The 23693-nt window shown below is 34.2% G+C and overlaps 2 protein-coding genes and 1 long non-coding RNA gene across 16 annotated transcripts; 2 read left to right on the plus strand and 1 right to left on the minus strand.

Moving 5' to 3' along the window:
* Positions 1-480: 480 nt before the first annotated feature.
* LOC128207985 (uncharacterized) lies at positions 481-7734 on the minus strand. 13 transcript variants are annotated; one of them, XR_008256803.1, is made up of 8 exons: positions 7641-7655; positions 7292-7358; positions 6593-6631; positions 6142-6229; positions 4278-4360; positions 3766-3887; positions 3267-3379; positions 481-648 (listed from the first exon to the last, which is right to left on the minus strand). It is a non-coding gene; the product is annotated as an uncharacterized LOC128207985 (long non-coding RNA). The 13 variants fall into 13 exon arrangements; XR_008256804.1 differs by lacking the exon at positions 7641-7655 and adding an exon at positions 7468-7595; XR_008256794.1 differs by lacking the exon at positions 6593-6631 and having other exon boundaries at positions 7641-7722.
* A 1683-nt stretch (positions 7735-9417) lies between these two features.
* LOC128208559 (uncharacterized) lies at positions 9418-17285 on the plus strand. The gene is made up of 9 exons (XM_052912117.1): positions 9418-9447; positions 11628-11760; positions 12076-12286; positions 13143-13330; positions 13708-13789; positions 14410-14492; positions 15056-15146; positions 15342-15422; positions 17244-17285. Exons 3-9 carry the CDS (start codon positions 12227-12229, stop codon positions 17283-17285), a joined length of 627 nt encoding a protein of 208 aa, XP_052768077.1. The 5' UTR covers positions 9418-9447; positions 11628-11760; positions 12076-12226.
* On the plus strand, positions 14409-23236 carry LOC128207981 (uncharacterized). 2 transcript variants are annotated; one of them, XM_052911226.1, is made up of 11 exons: positions 14409-14481; positions 14849-14955; positions 15056-15146; positions 15342-15422; positions 15801-15933; positions 16979-17075; positions 17244-17326; positions 17639-17815; positions 18035-18136; positions 18246-22608; positions 22755-23236. In XM_052911226.1, the coding sequence occupies exons 8-10, from the start codon at positions 17693-17695 to the stop codon at positions 22308-22310; spliced, it is 4290 nt and encodes a 1429-aa protein (XP_052767186.1). In that variant the 5' UTR covers positions 14409-14481; positions 14849-14955; positions 15056-15146; positions 15342-15422; positions 15801-15933; positions 16979-17075; positions 17244-17326; positions 17639-17692; the 3' UTR covers positions 22311-22608; positions 22755-23236. The 2 variants fall into 2 exon arrangements, with proteins under 2 accessions (XP_052767186.1, XP_052767187.1); XM_052911227.1 differs by lacking the exons at positions 16979-17075; positions 17244-17326.
* Positions 23237-23693: the final 457 nt, after the last annotated feature.

Genomic DNA, 23693 nt, shown 5'->3' on the forward strand with positions numbered 1-23693 from the left:
AACGAGTTGCAGACATATTTGAGAGGTTTTGGTTTTGAAAATGTCTCTTGGTCACCAATAAGAAGGGAAATTACATGCACACTTGGTGACAAATTTGTCATAGTTGTGAAAGAGAGACAGCGACGCATTAAAATAATATTTAAAAAGGGTCACCAAAGTTTTCAATTACCATTTGATATTTTTGAAACTCTCTGTGATATGAAGGAAAGTGTTCAGTTATTGGCTTCATTCTTACACGGACAGTCGAAATGACAACTTCAAAACTATTAGAGTTTGAATATAGTTCTCCAAGCATGCTATTCTTTCAAGACAGACTTAAAACGTTCGACATGTGGCCACCTCAAATAGAACCAAACAAGTTCCAATTATCTTCAGCAGGATTTTATTATACTGGCAGAAATGACACAGTAGAGTGTTTTTCTTGCGGTTTGCGATTACATCAGTGGCAGAAAGGAGACGAGTCGTTGTTAGAACATAAAACACATTCTCCAAGTTGTTTATTTTTGAACATAATTGGACATCATAAAAACGACATTTCATGGCAGCATAAGGACACCCGATCTTCGTCCTCCAATGACTCATCCCGAGCACCATGGACGTGGACCGAACCTCTGGCGGGTTTTCAATATGGCGATATCCCCGGATGATCTGAAAATTCAAATTTGAATTTTTCCGTTACCATATGTAACTATAAAAGACATACAACACAGCACAAACATTCAGTGTTTCATCGACATTTGGTGTGATCATATCGCAGCAGAAAAACTTAACATGGATTGCAGTGAACTATCTCAAGATATTTATGAAAATGAACATTGTGACTCCAAAACGAATGTTATGGACACTACAGAGATTTATACTCCAGTTTCTACAAGTGTCGCGCTAATGAATTCATACTTTGACTTTGTATATGCGAAGGCACTGTGTGAGGTTATGGGTATGGTGACTAGACAACTTTGCTATGGTTGCCAGATGGATCTCCCATCTCAAAAAGATCACGATTGTATCATGGATACAGACCCTGATGATGATGAGTATAAAATAGAACGTTACTTTAGTGACATGCTAAACGCAGTTAATGAAAAAAATATACTACAAAGTTGGGAAGAAATTGTGCGCATTTCAAACATTTCCTCTGAAATGATTGATTTACACAAACATTTGCTAGAGAGCAATGACTATCTGCAGATAATGAAAACCGAGCGGTGGTGTGAAAAAATGAAAAGAATGGTGTTGACAATCAATCGCATTGAAGATCGACTGTTTCGTCCATCACGTTGAGCAAAAGAATATTTACAACACAACAAAATGGACATATTATGCAATGTTGTATGTGTTTTACTGCATTTTTCTTCAAAAAAAGAATTCATGAGAAATTAAGAACTCTGGCATTGTGTGGCGTAAAATGATTTGTTATATTTATTACTTCACGAATTTCCTTTTTGCATGTTTCAAATAAATATTTAATTCACTTTATGTACATGTATGTCATTGTATGTATATGCTTGTATGATCATATGCTGACTTATTTTATACATGTTTAGTTTCAAATAAATGTATTTATATCTATACATGTTTTCATTTCCTTGCTTTAGTTTAATTAACAACCCATGTGTCCCATAATATAAACTACTAACAACGATGATCATGTTTAATCATGGATAAAACGCAGAAGGAACATATCCTATCACAATATTATTTCGATTCTAAAAACGCAGGCAGCTTTTTGGGTGCAAAAAAGTTACACAGGATATTAAACCAAAACTATCCAAGAGTATTTACTACTTATTTCATACAGAAATGGCTCAACAATCAAGATTCGTATGCCATTCAACGTCAGGCGAGACATACATATAAAAGACCACGTGTTGAAGTGGCGGGTATGAACGATCAGGGTGATATGGATTTAATGGCAGTTGATAACATTGCTAAATACAATGATGGAGTTAAATACCTACTCATTGTTATAGATATATTTTCACGTTTTCTATCCGTTCGACCCTTAGTTAATAAAAAATCTAACACGGTATTGTTAGCAATCAAGGATATTCTTAGTGTTCATAAGTTTAAAAAGTTAAGAACGGACCGAGGTTCTGAATTTATCAATCGTGAATTAAAAGCGTTTATGCAAAAGAAGAGAGTTTACTTGTTTAATACACAAAGCACCGCTAAAGCAAACTATGCAGAGCGAGTCATTCGTACCCTTCGTGGTATGATATTTAGAATGTTAAGATATCAGCGAAATTATAGATATATAGATCACCTTCAAGATATTGTAAATAGTTACAATAATTCCCCTCATCGGAGTTTGGATGGATTAGCACCAAGTGATGTTACAAAGAAAAACGAGACACAACTTTGGAGTAAAATGTATCTAAAACCTAAAAAATTCCCCAAAACGCCTCCTCGCTTTAAATATAAAATTGGTGATTTGGTTAGATTAAGTTACACGAAACATCCCTTTAGAAGAGCTTATCAACAACAATATACTACAGAAGTTTTTAAAATAAAGAGCAAGATTTTCAAACAAGGTTTTCCATTGTATAAGATCATAGACTTGAATAAAGAACCAATATCAGGTTATGTGAATCAAAATGAAATAATTCCTGTTGATAAAGATGCAGACAGTCTTTGGTATGTTGATAAAGTTTTAAAAAAGAGAAAAGTCAAAGGGAAATTAGAGTATTTTGTTCGATGGGAAGGATTTCCAAAATCATTTGATAGCTGGATTGATGCAGATCAAGTTCAAGAACAATAATAATGGAACGATATGTGTTTGTGAGAGACAGTGAAAGTAATCACATCTTCACCGAGAACAAACCCTATAACTTCAAAGTGCAGTTAAAATTACCTCTATCTTTTAATGGTTACTGGAAGGTTGCTTTGTGTGAAATAAGTATAAAAACTGATCCTAAAGCAAGAAGAAAAACTGTAGATAATACCTTATTTATTTACTCAAACGTTTGCAAAGAAAGCGTTGTTGACGGAGGTGAACGTCCCTTATTGAGAAGAATAGAGAAAAACGAAGAAAATGGTTGGAATTATGTGTTAGAATCTCCTTTTTATTTACCCTTAAACCGATCAGAATTCCAAGAGATTGATTTCAGTATAAAAACTGTGGAAAACGAGTATGCTTCATTCGTAAGTTCACCAGTGCATCTCACACTTCATTTTAAGCGATATCCATTTTACCCCAAATATGAATCAATCTAAGTTGTATGTACCGAACCCACAAATGTGGATAGACTATTTCAAAAATAACAAACCTCAAGTTGGGAGGGGATTTGCCATTCCACACAAGTCGAAGATGGGAAGTAATGGTATGACAATCAGCACAGTTTCCCCATCGGAACAGACAGTAAACCAGGCGAAAAGTGAGCTGAAACGAGATGGTTTAAATACTTCAGAAATGTCAACCCTTGTTCATAAATTATCCAAACCTTCAGAAGTAACACATCGTGTAAACAGCGCGAGAAAAAAACAGTTCAGAAACAGGAGTAAACAAACTAAACCGAAAAAAGGACAGAAGTCTACAAGAAAAAATAAACAAACTGAAAATAAACCTGTAAAAAACAATCAAAAATCAAGAAAAGGTGTAAAAGCAAGCAAAAAAGTGGACAATAAATGGAAAATTGATAAGAAAGCGAGAAATAATTCGAAGAAATCTATAACAACGTGGGATATATTTGGTTCATAAAATGTCTTATTTCACAAAAGACGGATTTTCTGAAGGTGTTCCGAATGAATTACTACTATTTGACTTACCTCCTACACAAGTTGCGGTGAATGATGTCCATTATCAAGAGATTCGTCCAATATCCCAAGTGTCGGATGATACTCCCATTGAGTTTCAAATCAGTGGTCAGAATTCGATGGACTATCTCGATCTGAAAGATACACAGTTATGTGTGAAACTAAAAGTAACTAATCCAGATGGATCTAACTTAAAATCGGGTGAGAAGGTGGGACCTGTGAATTTGTTCTTGCAGGCATTATTTTCAATTATAGAAGTGACTCTACAAAACAAGGCGGTTATATCATCTAATTACAATCCATATATAGCCATGTTTAATACTTTACTATGTAATGGAAAAGATGCTTCATTTTCTCAATTGTCTTCTCAACTATTCATAAAAGATGACAATGATCACCCAGAAGACTGTGATCCTAGTGGAGCAAACAATGGATTGTTTTTACGGGCAAAATATATAACAGAATCAAAAACTTTAGAGTTGCAAGGGCCTATATATCACAGTTTATTTACTATTAAACGGTACCTGTTAAACCAAGTGGATGTTAATGTGAAGTTGTATCGTAGTTCTCCAGCATTCTGTCTAAGTTCTGGCGAGACATCCCCAAGCTATAAAGTAAACATTACAGATAGTTATCTTTTAGTAAAAAAAGTTAGAGTCAATCCAGCTCTCATTGTTGCTCACTCTGAGATGTTAAAGATCAACACAGCAAAGTATCCATTTGATAGACTTGAATGTCGGTTACAAACCATTGCTGCAGGAAGTACGGTGTTTACGTGGGATAACTTATTTCAAGGACAAAAACCAAATACAATTGTCGTAGCCTTTGTTAGATCAGCAGCAATTTCGGGAGATTATAAATCAAATCCATTTCATTTCCTAAACTGTGACATTAGGAGTATTTGCCTTTATGCTGATGGGGTTCCAGTGTGGGGTAATCCACTAAAAACAAATTTTAATAATTTAAATGGAGAAAGTTTTATGAGAGTATACGCAAATATGTTTCTAACAAATGGAATGTGGAATAAAGATGCTGGACTTGATATAAACAGAGAAGACTTTGCACGCACATCCTGTATTTTTACATTTCAATTAGAGCCAAAGTTTTCTGATGAAGCATTTCTATCTCTAATAAAAACAGGAAATGTGCGATTAGAGGTTCAATTTGGAACGGCTTTATCTACCGCAACAAGCTGTATTGTGTATAATAGTTCTCCTGGATTTTTTCAAATTAACGCTCAGAGAGACATAATAACAGAATGAATACATCACAGCTTCAGTGTTGTATAGACTGTGATCCAATGTTGCAAAAAACAATTTTGGGGGTGTTTGCGGCTGATCAACTACCAAACGACTTGGTATTTCCATGTGGTTTTATTGCCAATACAGACAATCATTTCATGGAAGGAAGACATTGGTGTACATTTTACTTCCCAAATTCAACCACTATCGAATATTTTGACAGTTATGGGAAACCAATTGACTATTTTAACACTTATTTTCTGAAATATGCTTCTTATTTTTCAACTGTTATCACAAATTCGAGACAGCTACAAAGTAATTACAGTGATGTTTGTGGGATGTATTGTTTGTTTTTCTTACTACAACGAACAAATGGTGTATCTTTTTATGACATTGTACATAGTTTTTTCAATGATTATGACTGTAATGATTTACTTGTATATAACTTCGTTAGAAATATGTTTCCATATTGTTCGCAAAATGGTTGTTTCAAAAACCAAACATGTAGATCACTAATAAAGTAGTGTATTTAAATGGTTTTTGTTTGTATTCTATTTATTGTGTTCTCTGTTATCAACAAGTGTAGATCATGTTGGATGCATTAATTAAATTTGAATGCCCTGCCACTTGTATTGTGGCAGGAACAAGTGGAAGTGGAAAGTCAACCTTTCTATTTGAGTTGTTTAAAAATGCAAACTCTATGTTTACCATGATTCCGAAAAAGATTATATATTGTTATTCTACCTATCAATCCTTATTTGATGATATGAAAGAACATGTGGAAAATATTGAATTTTTTGAAGGTTTACCAACTAAAGACGATATGGACATGTGGACTATGGAAACTGACTTCAAAATATTAGTGATTGATGATTTAGCACAAAAAGCTTCACAAAGTGTAGATATTGTCAACTTATTCACCATTTATAGTCATCACCATAATTTTTCAGTCTTTTTCGTAGTGCAAAATTTATTTACAGGAGGAAAATATTTTCGAACTATTAGTCTAAACAGTCATTATTTTGTGTTGTTTAACAATCAGAGAGATAAATTACAAATTCAAGCATTAGCCAAACAAATGTTTCCCGGTGAAACGCATTATTTTATGGATGCCTATAGAAAAGCCACAAACAAGAAATATAGTTACCTTCTGGTGGATGTAAGTCCACATTCTAACCCGTTATATAAACTTCGTACAGACATCTTTCCACATCAAACCCCCATTGTATTTCTACCTGAAAAGGAGAAAAATGGAAGATAAACTACAGAAGGAGAGACATTTTTTAAAATTTATGATCAACACCAATGAAAAACAACAAAAAATGTTGATAAAAAACTTAACAAAATCTCAATTGGCTGCACTTATAGAGGTGATTTACAATGCTATCAGGGGAAATCTTGTCATTCCAGAAAAGGATAAAAAGAACTTGAAACGATATAGACATGTCATACGTAAAGTAATATCCAAAAGACTCTCTCAAAAAAGGAGGAAAGCCATTCTGTTAAAATATTTCAAACAGTTTTTAGCGTTAATTAAACCCAGTGAATCATGGCTCAAGAATTAGTGTTAATTCCTAAATCAAAGTATGAATACTTACTCTCTAAATGTGATGGAAGTTTACAAAACAGTCAACCTTCTAAAAACAATAACATGGTATTACAACAAAATGGTAAGAATTCACAGAAAAGGTTGACTCAAAATGGCGGGAAGTTACAGAAAAAATCAATTCAAAATGACGGAAATTTACAGAAAAGACTAGTCGTGAAACGTTTAAACAAGTTTTTTGAAAAACCTAAAAAAAATAAGAAAAAAAATGAGAATCTCAAAGAAATAAAGTCAAAACAAAACAAAAGGGGAAAAACAAAGATAATTAACAAATTGAAATGGATTCCCTATAGTATTTGAAATTCAAATGTTTAAAATTCAAATGTTTGGCGAACTTTTTTCCCGCCAAATTCACATTTTGGTGGAATATTTTCCCACCAAAACATTTGACAAACTAGTTCATTTACTATTGAGTTTCCGAGTTAGTAACATTCTTTAAGTTTTTACAGAAGGAAGAAATTGATACTTTTGAACCTGAAAAAATACCAGAGGATGGATCTAAGGGGTATATTCTAGAAGTAGATCTAGAATATCCAAAACATTTACATGACAGTCATAACGACTACCCATTAGCTCCGGAACGTAAATTCACACCCAATGAAAAATTATCTCCTTATGCTCAACATGTGTTGAAACATTTACACAACAGTGAGGAACTTCCACCCAGAGCAAAGGTGGAAAAATTACTCACCACTTTAGAAAACAAACAGAATTATGTACTTCACTATCGCAACCTGCAACTGTATCTCCAACTCGGTCTAAAATTGAAAAAAATACATAAAGTATTAGAGTTCCAACAAGAGGCTTTCATGAAACCCTACGTTGAGTTCAACACCAAAATGCGACAACAAGCCAAGACTGCTTTACGAGAAGAACTTCTTCAAACTCATGAACAACTCGGTCTTCGGTAAGGTTGTTGTTGTTTTTTTGTTTTTTTTGTTTGTTTTTTTGGGGGTTCGTGTTAATTATTACATTGATATCATTTTTGTATGATCTGCCCGTATGTAATTTATACAATTTATTTATTGTCACTTCCATACCACTAATACTTATCTACAAAAACAACTGTTCAATAATTGTCAGGCGTAGTTTCACTTTTTGGTATTTCATTCATCTTCAATCAGACGCTTACAAGTGCTCATGTACAATTAGGAACCTAAAGTAAAACTGACCAAAACTAACTACCGGCAAGTAAAAAGTGTATTTTTCGGTCCCATTTTCATATCCCTCATCCAAAACACAGGTATCTAAGATAACGACGGATACCATCATAAAAACATATATTGAGCAGTTCAGAGTAAAGATTAACATGATGAAAAGTTACTTACCAAAAATTTTGTTTACTTTCAGGAAAAAACCATGGAAAATCTTCGGAAGCATCGGTCCGTAGAACTTGTTCATACAGAAAAACGACTACAGAAGGTGTCATCCAAACCCACTTATAAGATGCACCGGATTTTTTCTGAAGACCTTGTTGGTGTTGAATTAAGTCGCAAAAAAAATTAAATTAAATAAACCAATTTTTGTTGGAATGAGTATCCTTGATTTGTCAAAATATACCATGTACGATTTTTATTATAATCATTTGAAAAATGTGTATGGTAGCAACGTTGAGCTAGAATTAACGGACACAGATTCATTTTTAGTATCATGTACAACACCGGACATTTTCCAAGATATGTTGGCCTATTCACATTTGTTTGACACTTCAGATTTCCCTAAAGATCATTTTTTATATGGTGACTTCAACAAAAAAGTAATGGGAAAAATGAAAAGTGAAACAAATGAGAAATGTATTAGTGAATATTGCGGTTTGCGATCGAAAATGTATGCATTTAAGTGTGATGATATAGACGAGAAAAGAGCAAAAGGGATATCAAAAGCGGTTGTTAAAAAATCATTGACTCTTAATGATTATAAACATGTATTATTTAATAATTCTCAAATGCACTCAACAATGCATTCATTAAGAAGTCATAACCATAAAATTTATCTGGAAACAATCAGCAAAGTAGGATTATCTAGTTTTGATGACAAAAGATTTTTATTAGAAGATGGAATTAAATCATATGCTTATGGACATTATAAGATACAAGAGATATAATTTCTATGTTTTATACCAAATTACATCTAATTTCATGTAATTTCATGTGATGTTATCTACTGCTCTACTGTTGAAATGTAACCTAAAATAAATAAAATAAATAAATAAATAAAAATGTATGATCTTTGTTAAACAAATTGTTTGAATTCAATTATAATCAACTTTATTTTTATTGCATTGTATTGTATTTGAGAGGCCTGTTGTAAGTTTTTCGGTATCGGAAGTAGAGGATTACCTTATATGGAAAATGCTTAAAATAGCACATGACGTATTGCAAAGGTTACGATCTACGCACACTTCTGGAGAAATGACCCGGAAACTGATGCTTTCTGTCACGGAAAGCTCACGAGAGAGATTCGATTCGAATTTCTTGAGATTGAAACTGAGATTTAAGCTTGCTTAGATATCATCGCTGACCAAACTTTAAATCAAAATACTACTCGCGCCTTTTTTTTGAATATAATTGTGACTGAATTAAGTTCCTAGAATTATTTATCGCGTTTTCGCTTGTATTGTGAATCGTCATTTGATTTCGCGACTTTATTTTTAAAAAAAACCCAGCAGTATTTGTCTATATTTTCTTTTCTGTCGAGATGCACATCCAGGTCGAGGAGCGTGTGTTTTCTTCCATTGCAGATTCAAGTGGATGTCTTGGTAGTGCGCTTGTGGCAGGTGATTCCAACGTACATCGTATCCAAGCAGCGATTCAAATTGGTCCACTATTCGATGCCTCCCAGTATCAGGTACACACATTTTTAAAAGGCAAATGGATGTTATTTAAATGATTATGGCGAACTATTTTGCTTCAATATTGCATAAAGATGTTAGTGAATGTATTATGACCCAAATAATCTGCCACAATATTCAACTTATAGTCTCCTTCAGTTTTGCAGACGACATATTTCATCAACCCGAAGACCTTAGCCTTATAGTATCCAATTTGCCCTGATATATTTGATGGTTATTACTGTAAACACTATGTTATGCACCAGTAAATTGTAACCACCACCCCCCCCCCCCAGGTCCGGGGGAATACCAGGGATAGCCGGTGAAAAGGGCCATGTTTCTACTTTCCAGGTGGCCCCACAGGGCCGGGTGACTGCGGTGTTTTTGTCATAGCGCCAAATTAAGCCGAGATTGGGCTTCATGTAGAGTCTCTGAGGTGCGAGGGCATTTGGCCGGGGTTTAACCATCAGTTCGTTCCCGCAGGGCAGGGATTTTACCCGGGGTTGGCTGGACCGAAAGTCAAAGTCCCGGCTATTCCCCTGACCCTGGGGGCCAAGGTTACAATATTGACTGGTGAATTAGCGTAGCACTATTATCTCAAGGGTATTCTGTGAGGAAAAGTGTGTCCATGCAGTGTTGGCTTTCAACCCAGAACTGCTCGAACCAACTGAGCTTTCCGGACATGAAGGATTTCGTATCCAAACACTCTCTAATTTTCCCCATATTTACATTTAAGGGTGATTCTGGCACTCGGTTCTTTCTTTTCTGACACCAATAAAGACATCCGTGGAGGTAGTGAAAGTACCCAGTGTGGTGGCTGGACACATGAATACCAGAACAATAGCACAGCCCTCTAACCAATTGGCTAGCTGGGCAGCTGGTTTTTACACATGCACACACACACGCATATACACACGCTTCATGCCTTCCACCAATAACCTTTTAGGCTGATCCAGAGATTCTTGCATTTTACTTTTGATATATCAGTATATAAGTAGTCCTGCGAGAAAGAGTGCATCCTGTGTGTGGCTTGAACCCATGATTTGATTGCACTAGCATGGCATTCCAGTGATTAATTTTGTGCAAAGGCTTCTCAAGGCTGTTTCACTGGACCATAAATTTTATTTTTCCCAAATTTTTTTGTCCAATTTCATATTTGCAAATTATGTTGATTTATACAAATTGCAGTGAATTTTATAAAAAAAATCTTGACATGACAAACTTGTTCACAGCATAATGTTTGCATAAAGAAGTGATAACATGTCTATTTACCATTACCCACACACTGTTTACTCCACTCCGCCATTTATTTTGTAGCTTGTTCTTGCTCACACATTTTACACTCCTTGGCCCCAATTAACCTATAAGCTGATTCTGGCATTTTTACCTTTTATTGACACAAGTAAGGAAAACAATTTGGAGGAAATATTGTTTGTTTGAATAATAGCCTTCTTTTGGACTCAAACCCATGGCGGCAGGAACATTAGCACAGTTCTCTAACCTATTGAGCTGGGCTGGTGGTTCTTACCCACACAAGGTACAGATACATGTAGGCCAATATATTGCTAGAAGTAAAAATGTCATATATTGCCTTGTTTCTCAGCCATTTCATCTAAAGGTCCCTGTTAGCTCAAAGTACTTGTTAAAGTGATTGGTGTATACAAAATGTTTTTCTTAAGTTTCTAGTTAAAGACCTTCTTTCTTTTCACTTTTCCTGTTTAAACATCCCACATATCAGTCAAGCTAAACTGAATAAATTTTTTACGTATATGGACAAACAAGAACTCCACACGACCACTTTTTAAACAGTGTATTATGTGAAAAGAAAAGGAAAAATGTTTTTTTATTTAATACCAATTAAATTCCATGCGCCAATCATATCACAAGATATGGTACTGCATATTCCATTCCATATTAATTATTGAATCAAATGTTTCTTGATTGATTTGAACCATCCAATACCAAAATAATATTATTAATACATCAGTCAATTGTAACCACGCCCCCCCCCCCCCCAAGAAATGGTCCTTACCGGGGTTAGGGTTAGCAGTTTGTCCCCACAGGGCTGGGGTTAAACCCGGGATTTGCTGGACCGAGAGTCAAAGTCACCGGTATTCTGGACCCGGGGGGGGGGGGGTCGTGGTTAAAGAAAACATAAAAACAAAAGCTACCATTGTTCAGTTTACCTCAATTGTAGGAGCCAAGTTTGTGAATGACAAGAAGGGATTTGTGGCAGTTCTGCAGCTTTCATTGAAGAAGGAGTTTTACCCATGTGTCTATATTCATCTTGGCTCCAATGATGTTCAAGCCAGAGAGGATGTGTTTTATAGGTACACATTAAATATGTTTGATTCTATTACGTACGAAGCAGTCTTTTCAATAAGCTTCGTCAAGGTACCAGTTTTTAAAAACTCCCTTTGGCGTACTCTATTTCAATGACACACATTTTGTCTACTAAGTAACAAAACAATTTATGAAATTTTATTTAATCTCCTTTTCCTCAAGTTTTAATGTTATGAAATATGCCTGATTCAAGAAAGTTATGACAAAGTGTTATTACGACTTTATAATGCTTTATTTGAAGAAGTCACTACTTGTTTGCCTTGGCTTTATTAATAGTCTAATAATGTATGTTTATTTCAAAGGAGAGTCACTGAGGTATGTGATAGTATCCACGAGACGAGTCCGGAAACTGAGATTGTTTTATGTTCTATTCTGCCACGAAAAAAGAATGACAGACGAGTATCTTCAACATTAGCGAGAGTCTTCAACAGATGGATCCAGAATGCTAACACCATGCTAATGGACATTTCAGAGGCCATCCCATACATCAGATTCCTTGGATATGGAGCTCAGGTATAAATCAACAAAATAAGTTTATGCAATACAGAAATAAAAGTTGTAGATATTTGGCAAATTTAAGATGATCCTTATTTATATAGACAGGTAGAAATATGTAACTGTAATGCATTTTTATGCCTTTGTGGATATGGGTTGTCATAATGATATTGTTTATTTCATTGGTATACATATATCATTATTATAAGTCACGTGACCTGCCCATGTTAATTTCTCATATACCCATCATGGGCAATTTCGTACTGTCACACACTGACAGTATCGTTTTGACCGGTTGACATGATACTGTCACATAGCACGCACGTCTTAAAATAGGCATTTTTTGGTTTCCCAAGTCTGAGGTGGTAAGCGCTTATTAAAATGTATTGTGAATCTGGTTACAACCGGTGTTTGCCTTATTTCTAAACAACATTTGCAACAAAATGACAGCTAAAGTAAACAAACAATAATTACAGAATAAATTGATTAAACTTGAAAGTTGTGTTATTGTAAAAATCTTATATATCATGTATATAAATGTAACTGTGTTCGGTATAATAAAATAAATATTGCATGGCTTCCAGTGTGACAGTACATATTGTCAACATTCGGGTAAATACTGTTACCCTCGGCTTCTCCTCGGTAACAGTATTTCCCTCATGTTAACAATATGTACTGTCACACTGGAAGGCATGCAATATTTATATAATATTCACCAACTTTTTCAAAAACAGTATATGAGCAATATCATTATTTTTGTTTCTGTATCTCCGTTAACAAGATAGTATATTGAAGATAGCAAAGATGAAGACTTAATATTCCAATGATTGAAAAGTTTGTTAAACCATGCATTCTGTTTTTATATACAATTAAGGAATGTGCTGATGTGTTGGGTCGTGATGGACTTCATCTGAGTCGTGTTGGTGGTAGACATTGTAGTCAGGTGATTGAGGAGGATGTGTATTCCTGGAGTGAAATAGCCTATCAGCAGGATGTACATTGGAATGAAGACATACGCCAACCACATTCAGCAGAGATTGATGCATCAAGCTTTGACCAGTGGTATTTGTTTCAAATATATTACAATTCAGCTGAGTTAATTAGTTTTTTGCCTGTGTAAAATATCCGAATATTGTCATTACCTCAGTGTTGTTTAAGGGTATAAGATGAACATGTCGTGTTGATGAATTAACATGAAATATTTTACAATGATAAGAATTATATTAAATGTTGGCATTGTTCGATACTGTCTCACTTAATTGCTTGTTGTATGATGCAAGGTTAAGTATGACTCTTGTTCGGTTTGTAATATGTTAGTCAGTTAAAAGAAGGATGTCCATTTAATTATAGTTCATATGGTGTTCCTAACTCCCTACGTCTGAGATATTAAAAACAATATTTTCCTGGTGCCTTATTTTTAGCTCTGACTATTTTCAAAGCCTGGCAGCTGCTGTTGAACCAGTCAGTGACCAGAATGTCCAGGCCAGCAAGCAGCCTCTGTACTCGGAAATAGTCCGTTTGGTAAATACAACACTTGCTCTAAATGGATGTCATTTGCTAGATGAATAGTTATAATTTATCAAAAGCATTGAATTCTCTGATAAGATGCTTGTGTTGGTTGGTAGATATAGGATGTTCATTCATAAGTTACCATTAACAGGTAATTCAAACAATTATGAACCTTTTCTAATTTGATATTCGTAACATTTGGTCAGTCATCAAGTTAGTCTTTCGGATGAACAAGCCCGAATTCATGTATAAATGCTTGGCATTTGATTTTTTTAACAAGCCCTGCAGTATAAAACCCAGAAATTGAGGAAGCCAAAACACATTTTACCAGTGCAGGGATGGGGCTTGTGCTAATATATATTTTATCTATTTTGTGTCGAAAGTAAATTAACACTTATTTACTAAGGCAAAAGTGGTCAATGTCAAGTGTTTTAACCTTAGCATGGAAGAATTAAATATGTTGTGTGTTTTTTGCCTTAATTCCTATTTTGTACCACTGTTCTTTTTATTTTGAAAATGCCTCTATTCAGAGGAAATAACAAAGGTTATTCTTAATTATAGTGACTTCATAAAACAGATGAACTGAACTTCATATTATGACTGCAAAAGGAACATTTGTTTTATTCTTACAGCAAGCAGCTGAAGTTCCAGATGTTACCTCAGTGCAGCATAATGTGAAGTTACCAAGGCGCAATGTATTGAAGGTCTCTGTTATGTTTGTTTTGTACTTAAAATATATATTATAACATAATTATTTAATAAATATAGGTAATAGTGCAAAAAAAACTTATGTCAATCTGAGATTCCTGTGCTGGTGTTCTTTTTGAAAGCCTGTTAAGCTGTTTCAGATGGGCAATGCAACAATTTTAATAAAATTTAATGAGCATTTACATAACTAAACTTAAATACATTCATTGATGAAAACATTTAAAGCATGTCTGTTTCTTGTCTACCTTTGGTAGGGACAAGGGTTAAACAACCTGAAACATTTCCATATTTTGCTATATTTTTATATATCCTGATTGACTTATACCCAGAAGGTAGCCAACGTTTTTTGTCATTAATATTTAGGTTGATGAATGTGCTAGATCAGCCAGACCATGTAACCACAGATCAAACAAACATCGAAGGGCAAGGCGAAGAAAATTTACGCAACACAGACAGCTGAAAGTTCAAAGGTAAATGAAATATATTTGCTGATGTTAAAGCTTCTGTTTAATTTACTTGTCAAATCAATTAATTGATGTTACAATTATGTTTCCACATGTATATTTGTAGATCTGAGCAGTATAAAGATCACGTTGAAATTCTGTTGACATCTGATGTAACGGTAAAGGTGAAGGCAGACAATGTACATAGCATCTGGATGGTAAGTTACAATATTCCTGTAGTGATGTAGTTTCTTCAAAGAAGATTAAAATCAACATAACTATCAAAGTTAATCCTAATCATTTTCTGAGCCATAACAATGTCCTAGTGTTCTGATGTGTTCTTGAAATAGAGAGAAGAAACACTTTTGATGGTGGTTATGGATAATAAATGCTTTGATATCTTGCATATTTAGTGCCCGAAAGAAGACGCCATTACCACAAAGAAGCGCCTACCTGTCTGCTCTACAATGACTGGAGTTAAGAAGATAAACAAGGTAAGAACATGCTACATGAAATTGCAATTTGTAACAAATTGCAGCATCATTTAAATTAAATACAATTCAGTTTTCCAATAATTTAATAAAAAAAGGGTAGGCAAATGCAAAACCAATGCCTTTGTTAATCTATGAGGATTTCATTCCCAGCTTCATTTAGTAAAACCAGAGTTATAGCCCTTGAGTTTGCATTATTATTATTATCATATTTTTTTTTCTATTTATTTCTAAGAATGTTTTGGTGTATTGCTTTGATGCTTTCTGTTGAAATGTTTTAACGTGCAATATTACGAAAAGTGTCGAAGTGAATTGTAAAAACCTCATTTTATAACTTGAAGCAAGAAATATTGAATGCATTGTGTCCGTTAACTATAGCAGACATGGTTTGACTGCCCCCCTTTGCCCAGTGAAGTGTTCTAGAGAAGATTTCCTACTGGACCATTTCTGTCGACGCCATGTACCTGGAGGGACCAAATACAAGAAGAACACTGACAATTCTTTCTGTCATCGGGTATGTTAGATATTTACTGAGTAGTACGGTAAACAAGTTTTTTTTATATCAGTGAATGAGTTTTACCTCTTAGTTTATAATTATACATTTTATAATAAATTTTTCATAGTCCTTGGCATCTTCATTTCTTACATGACTACTTTGTAAGTTTTAATAAGTCGGCTATGATTAAATTGGTATATTTTGATCCCCCACCCCCTTTTCGGAAATTTCCCCCTGGCCCCTTAAATTTATTGACTGATATAAAAATGCTCAACACGGGTCTAACCGTCTTGCATATTTGTCAGGCATTGGAAACAGCTTAAATTGATACCAGCTGGTGTTGATGTAAACATTTACATGTAAAAAGGGAGGATTGTTACATTGTGTTATGCAATAAGACAGAGCATGAACACATATCCAAATGTGATACAGTCATTTATAAAAAACACACAACCCAAACCACTATTTAAAACAAGAATTTGATGAAAATGTGGCAATAAATTTATATTGGCGTAAGATACATTGGATTGTCTACTTTCTCTATGTGACATTCCCCCCATCCCCAGTGAAAGATATGTTTATAATTGTATATATGCATTAGTTTTGTTTATTTACTGAATCTTAATGCTCATTAGATAATCAATGATTCTTGCTTGTCAATAATTGTCAATTCATTGTAATGTTAATCAAATTTAATTGAATTAATGCCAAAAATGACAGATTAATATGTAATATTCATTATGTGCTTTCTGTCTAATAAAAGAAATTTATCAGTAAAACAAAATGGTTATTTACACTGTTCTGAATTTTAGTCAGTTTTAATGTCAAAACCATACTTTAGTGCAAACAGGGTCCAGGAACTCAAATTATAAATTTATGATATCCTTTCTGAAATGACATTTATCTTGCTCGTTCAGTGAAATAAATTACAATATTACATTGAAAAACAAAACAAGCATCATCTATATATAATGAACTTTCCATTAGGGTAATTTTAATGTTAAAATAATAAAAATGGATATTAATGTTTAATGAAATTATTTTATTACAATTAACGAACAAGAAATCAACGAAGAGCAGCAGAAGTCAGCCAAACTCGAAGAGCACCATTTCAACATCCAGCCTGAACCCTGTAGAAAAAACTTCACCTCCCCATCAAGGTTTAATTTCTTTCTTGGGTACTAAATCAAACATTGTTTATATAATTTTTTCATGTTATTCATGCTTCTTTTTGTCAACACTTACTTATCAACTTAATATCTGTGTAAAAATAAAAGTTATTAAGGCTCAAGTGTACATGAATTCAGAAATTTGTGATTTTCTTACAGATGAATTGGATATCGCAGATCACGCCGATTTCTCCAAATTAAAATTACTTTTATCAAATGATGTTGAGCAAAATCCTGGACCTGTGAGTTATAAAATATGTTAACATGAAAATAACGAAGAGATCAAAATTTATGAAATATAAAGTTACTATTATTAAGTTAAGTGCCAACCTTCATCTTCTGCATGTTATCCTAAAGTTTGTTTATGACATTTAAAAAAATAAAACAGTTTAAACTGGTCTTGCTTTAATGACTAATATTAAGAAACATGCAATATAACAGATTTGTAATAAAAATTTTGCATTTTCTATGGTCTGAATGAAGGTAATAATTCAGAAAAATATTAAATGATTTATTTACCATATAAACAAATTTCTTCTGTTTTTGTCCCCAAGACCTATCACTGTGAATGGAATAATTGTGGATTCATCGGGCTAACAACAACCAGAATGGGACAACACCTGCGACAACATGGACGAGAAGAGGAATGCAAATGGGCGCAATGCAATGGATTTCAGCGAACGAGCTACGAAGACCTGGAGTTACACATTATACACGACCACTTCTTTGATGTATGGTGCAAAAAATTTTTTGTAATGTTTAACTTTTTTGCATGTTTATAACACTAAATAGAAAATTAAAAATGTAATGACAGGGTTTATCAATAGCCATGATGATCTCCTTAACCTACTGAGCAATAAATAATTAGCTGTTTCATTCCCTTGTGTTCATGTATGACACTGTTAGACATCTTTCTGTCAATTTTATTTCCCAAATGATTTTTTATTTAGGACAGAATCACCTTTCCTTCCCTAGATGATTGGCTGGAATATCTCCCAGAAAAAAGAATCGACCCAGAAACCACTGATTTACGCTTCTGTCCAAAACACCTGGTAAGACCTTTTCAATAGTTTCCATATTTGAACTCAATGTGGAAATAAAGGAGTCTTTTTCAGCAATATTTCACTCACAAATATGAGAAATATTCAATGTCTTTTACAGAGAAGCAAGCTGAAGTTGTTACTGTTTGATGAGGACTACCTGGACATGCCGACAAACAAATCATACACAATGAGCGACCACCTGTGTACACTGGATTTTGAAAGTAATCATTATACTAAAAATTTCTTAAATATTGAGAAAAAATTTATTGAAAAAAGACTTTTGTTAGGTGAAGACTGGTCAGATTATAATGGTAAATTTGAGGAAAATGACACTGATTCACTTTTAAGTCCAGATCCAAAAGTCCGCAAGCACAGGCAGTTCCATGGTGGAAAATATCAATTCCACTTTGTCCAAACTTCACGTCCTGAATTAAGTTCAAATTCTCATTCTGGAACTAAGTTAAAGCCTGTAAAAAGAAAAGCTTCCTGTACATTTCCAAATGAATGGTCAAGTATCTTGCTGACAAATTTACGATTCTGTTCTCATGCCATAACTATGCAGAACTTATTTCTGAATTTGATTTTAGACGAAGGAATTGTTGATTGCAAAAAACTAAGTTTTCTTAAGTTAGAATATGACACTGCTCTATTAGCATCAGCCAAAACCTGCACCAAAGGTGTTTTTGTTTGTCATGTATTTAAAATCATTGTAGACAATGCTGAATATCTGTACATCCGCTATGTTGAGTCTGGAGTGTATGCTGGCCTAATGGAACAGAAATATTTGCAAGAAATCAAAGATACATTTCATTACACTGACAATAATATGTTTTTGCATAATACATTAACAGTGGAAGATATACAGAACATGGAATCTGATCATATAAAAGATAAAAAGGAAAAGCCGAATACATATAAGCCCAGCAGCAGACTTAATGATTTCTTTAAGCAAAAATTCATTCCAGGTATTGCTGATACAAGACAAATGAAGGACACTGATAATATTAATTGTTTATCCTTTGCAGTATCAATTTTGCCCTTTTCTTCAACCTCAACTGCCAAGTTTATGGATGCTTGTACTGCAGGAAAGGAAGACCGTCTTCAAGCTTTGCTTTTAGATTTTAGGCACTCAAAATTGGAACAGGTTCCTCGAAACTCGAGGGAAATATTTCAGCAGCAATATGAAGGAGAAGAAACCCTTTTAAGTCAGTCAAAGGCATTAAATTGTTTACCAGGTGATGTCAAAAGAAAAACCGAACTATTCAAAGGTGATCCAAAATTTGCATCCAACTTCATAAACAAGAAAAAACCTCAACTCAGAACATCACTTAGATATCTTACTTTCAGTCTCTTTCTGCAGAATGAAATTAATACAATTTTCACTAAGTATAGAACATATTACCCAGATTTAAATGCGGTTCAATGTGAGGTTTTAGAAATTCCTGCACTAGAGAGGCCATCTAAGAAGAGGAAAAGCACAGCCTCTGTGAAGGTGACAAAAGATGTGGAGCCATTGAGTGTTATGCAGGAATCAAAAAAATCTATGTATGAACAATTTTCTATTGATTTAATAGAGGATGGAAAGATATATATTCAGGTAGCTGAGGAAGACACCATGATATGTTGTATGAATGATTATAATGATTCTGGTTCTTTAAGAAAAGAAGTGTATGTTTATACCACTTGGCTAAAGCAAGAATCTGGAGACTACTTCCATTGTACCTGCAGTATATATAGAACTTTATTTGATATAGCTCATAGCCAAACTCTAAATTATTCAAACAGGAATAGCTGCATGCACTGTACATTCCTTAAGTGTATTGTTCTTCCAAATCTACAGATAGATGAAAGGGCTACAGAAACCAAAACCCGTAAATTTGTTCAGGAGGGAAAGCAGTGTGCTGGCAAGGATTTGATTGAATTAAGTGACTTTAATGGTACACGGAAATTTTCAGTTTTGGCAGAAGGAGAGACTAAACCTGTTTTTTTATCACTGAGTCACAACAAGGCCAAAGCAAATTATACTGTGACCTGTCACAATGGCGAGTGTCAATCAAAGAAGGGACACAAACGATATTTAAATAACTTGAATTCTTCCAATCTTTGCAGACATTTATTTGTGCTGAAACATAATCCAGAATCCTGGATTGATTTGCATGAAAGAAATGCCACTAATGAAACTTTTTTAGATGACCAACTACTAGATGATGAAACAAATGATGATGCTGGTGATGGTGATCCTGTTGATACTAATGACAATTTTGATCCTGAAACAGGTCTATGGAAGTATAAGTGTGAGAGCAGCCATCCAGCAGCAGCTAGAGAGAGTGATATGTTGAGGCGTAACATCATCAAACGTGACGGATGGAATGATTTGACCTTGAGTAGGCAGGCTGATGGTTCATTGAAGGGTCCCAATTTCTATCCAGATATGCCAGACAATACATGCTGCTGTGGATCTGGATGGTTGAAGCGAGATGATGATCCAGATTACTCTGAAAACGGGAAATTGATTCCTTTAGGTCGAGTTCTTACAGTTTACACACAGTTTGCGCCTGTGCAGTGTGATGTTTACAAAAGAGTCTGTTACAACCCGATAGACGACAGTCGCTGTGAACTTGCATGGAATGAAGGCCAGAGTGAATCAATTCATGTTTTTAGTAGTAAAACAGCTGCAGGTGACGAAATAGGATGGGAGTTTACATCATCAGTAATGAAAACTGGTTGCACTTTTTCAGCATACTGTCAGATGAAGGATGAACTTTACAGAACTCGTGACCCAAAGGCCAAGTTTATGGATGCAACAGTTTTTTTAAAATGGTGGTTTAGTTGGGCAGCTAATATGAACATTGATTTCAGACAACCATGTGACATTTGTAGGTATGAGCCTAATAGACTGTGCTGTGATGGAACCAGAGTAGGCGTAGGTTTCCGTCATTCAAATTTCACAGAAATAAGTAAACCTGATAGTTCTTTACAGACACAGCAAACATTGCATCGACGGATGGACAGATGTTACCTGAAGAATAAGCCTGGAGTTGAAAAGAGACAGATGATCGCTTATCGTGAAGCATTGGATAATATAGCCCGAACTACAGTTGCAGAATTTGAACCGTTAGATATTCCAGAAAATAATGATAGAATTAATTTACTTATGCAGGCTCTACCTGAGGAGGCTCATCAATCATTCCAGCGATTTACTCGAGGGATGTCAGAATTTGAAAGAGTAGCTTATGCATCTGTCCTTAAGATGTTGGCTACAACAGCATCTGTGACAAGCATTTTGTCACCAGAATATGCACTTTTCTTGCAGGAATTTCTAACTAATGAAAATCTTTCAGATTTTGAGTTTAACAGACAGATGTATGAGATGAGATCATTTGCTCCAGAAATACGGGACTTGATTGCAGAATCGATGTTGAACAATAACAACATTCTACCTGATGACATTAAACTTTTTCTAGTTCATCTTACTAATGAGTCTCTAAACTTACCAGTTTATGCCCCAGAGGATGCTACTTTTCAATTCGGAACATACAACCCTGAGAAGCTGGGCCGGGCTTATTACTTCAATGAACATGGTGTTAAACTGAGGAATGTACGCAAATTTCAGATAGATGAGGACCGAGCAGGCAGAAACAATGACCATGATGATGAAGCTATGGACTTTGAGCGATGCAGAAAGATTTACTCAAAAATACAACAATCAGCACCCGGCACATCTAACTTGTTTCTTTGGTTTTGTCCAGATCACGGTCATTGCTATGGATTCCACATGACAGTGGCTGAAGGCAGAAAAGATCCATCAGCTTCATTATACTCTCATCTAGCCAAACCTCCACAAGCAGTGTTTTATGACTTTGCCTGTAACTTACAGGAATATTGCCTCAACAGAGAGAGTGGGTACTACAAGAATGTTAGATTTTTTCACGATATTTTTCATGGTTATTCACACAAATGCTCTACTTCTTTTAGAAGCTCTCGACTTCAAGGATTTGAAAGTGTGAACTCAGAAATCTGCGAACAGTTCAACAGCTTCATCCAGATTCTGAAGAAATCAGCAAGACAAATGACACAATCTCATTTCTGTTTCTATCTTCAGTTCTTTATTCATGAGTGGAACAGGAGAAAAAGAGTTGCTTACAAGAGGAAAATCAGCACTGCACTAGCTGGGCTTTTATGAAATGTATAACAACTTTGATTTTCAGAGAGCTGTGCATCATAAAATGATCAAATGAACTATGTTTAATTTATATTTCATTCACTTCTTATATATATTTGTTTGACTTTCTCATTTGCGTATACTTTTGACTAGTAATTATCACTGCATCTGCAATTGTTTTCGGTTTCTGCTGTGTTTGTTAGTATGTTTCAGTTTGAGCGAACAGACTCCAACTTTGGCTTCCAGCTTTGCTGTTGAGAAAGGTCAACAAGTTCCACCAGAAGTTCCACCAGAAATACATCACGTCTTTGATTTTAATGTATGTTAATAATTATTTACATGGTTGTAAACTAAAAGTTCAAAGCATAAATATCTTATATATATAATTACATAAAGAAAAATGTTGATTGTTTATAAAGCTATGAATTAATATGTTTGTTATAGAAATTCATATCCCTCTTTCAGGTTTGAGGCAGATTTTCCACAGCGTCTTCATCCAATCTACTTGTGTCGGCATGTGCAACTACTTAATCTGAAGGCTTGGAGGGAATTGTAGCTCAGTGCTTCATCCTTTATGTGGATAAACAAAAGGGAACCAGAAGGATCGATCTAAAGACATTCTTTTCATAAATCTGTTGGTGTCAAACAATATAATTTTGATTGATCAGTCTTCTTAGTGCCTGTAGTGAACAGTATGTATTGTATTATATGTAGTATAATAATCAATTAAGTGTTGATAAATGTCTTACAATTATCGTATAACCCTTTATATCAAGTTTTGTTATTTAATTGTAGAACAGCAAAAGAAACATTTGTGGATTTTAAAAGATAAGGCAGAGACTATGTTTACACTGTAAATGTTCAACTGGTGAATTCCATTATTTGTTGCAATATCTAGATTTTGATAATGTAAGGAATGATTTCTGATTAAAGTATTACAATAGGAATCCAATCTCTGTTATGCTTAAAGATGCACTTTTACTCCCAAATTAGATATTCCACAGTTTATATGATTGTTTTTTATATAAAAAAATAAGATTCTTATGAAGGATACAGAGTTGAATTTGAAAGAAGGTTGCAGGAAACATAAAGATCATAATCAATCTTTTAGCACTCACCAATCATTTAATATTTTTAATTTTAGGAATTAAATACACAGTTACAATATTGTTATCAGGAATCAATATTTTCCATAAATGCATTATTTAGTAAGTAGTTAAAGGTTTATCAGTCGAAATGTATGTTTCATACATGTGTATATTTTGATTTTGAATAAGAGTCACTTGAAAGATTTAGCTAAAAATGTTAGAAGAAGAAACTGAAATTGCCCAATTCTGTACAAATAATTAAGGTCATACATTCGCTTATACACATTTTATCAATGTGGAATGTTAACTTAAATTG

This window comes from Mya arenaria, chromosome 11 (assembly GCF_026914265.1).
Source record: "Mya arenaria isolate MELC-2E11 chromosome 11, ASM2691426v1".
Taxonomy (NCBI): domain Eukaryota; kingdom Metazoa; phylum Mollusca; class Bivalvia; order Myida; family Myidae; genus Mya; species Mya arenaria.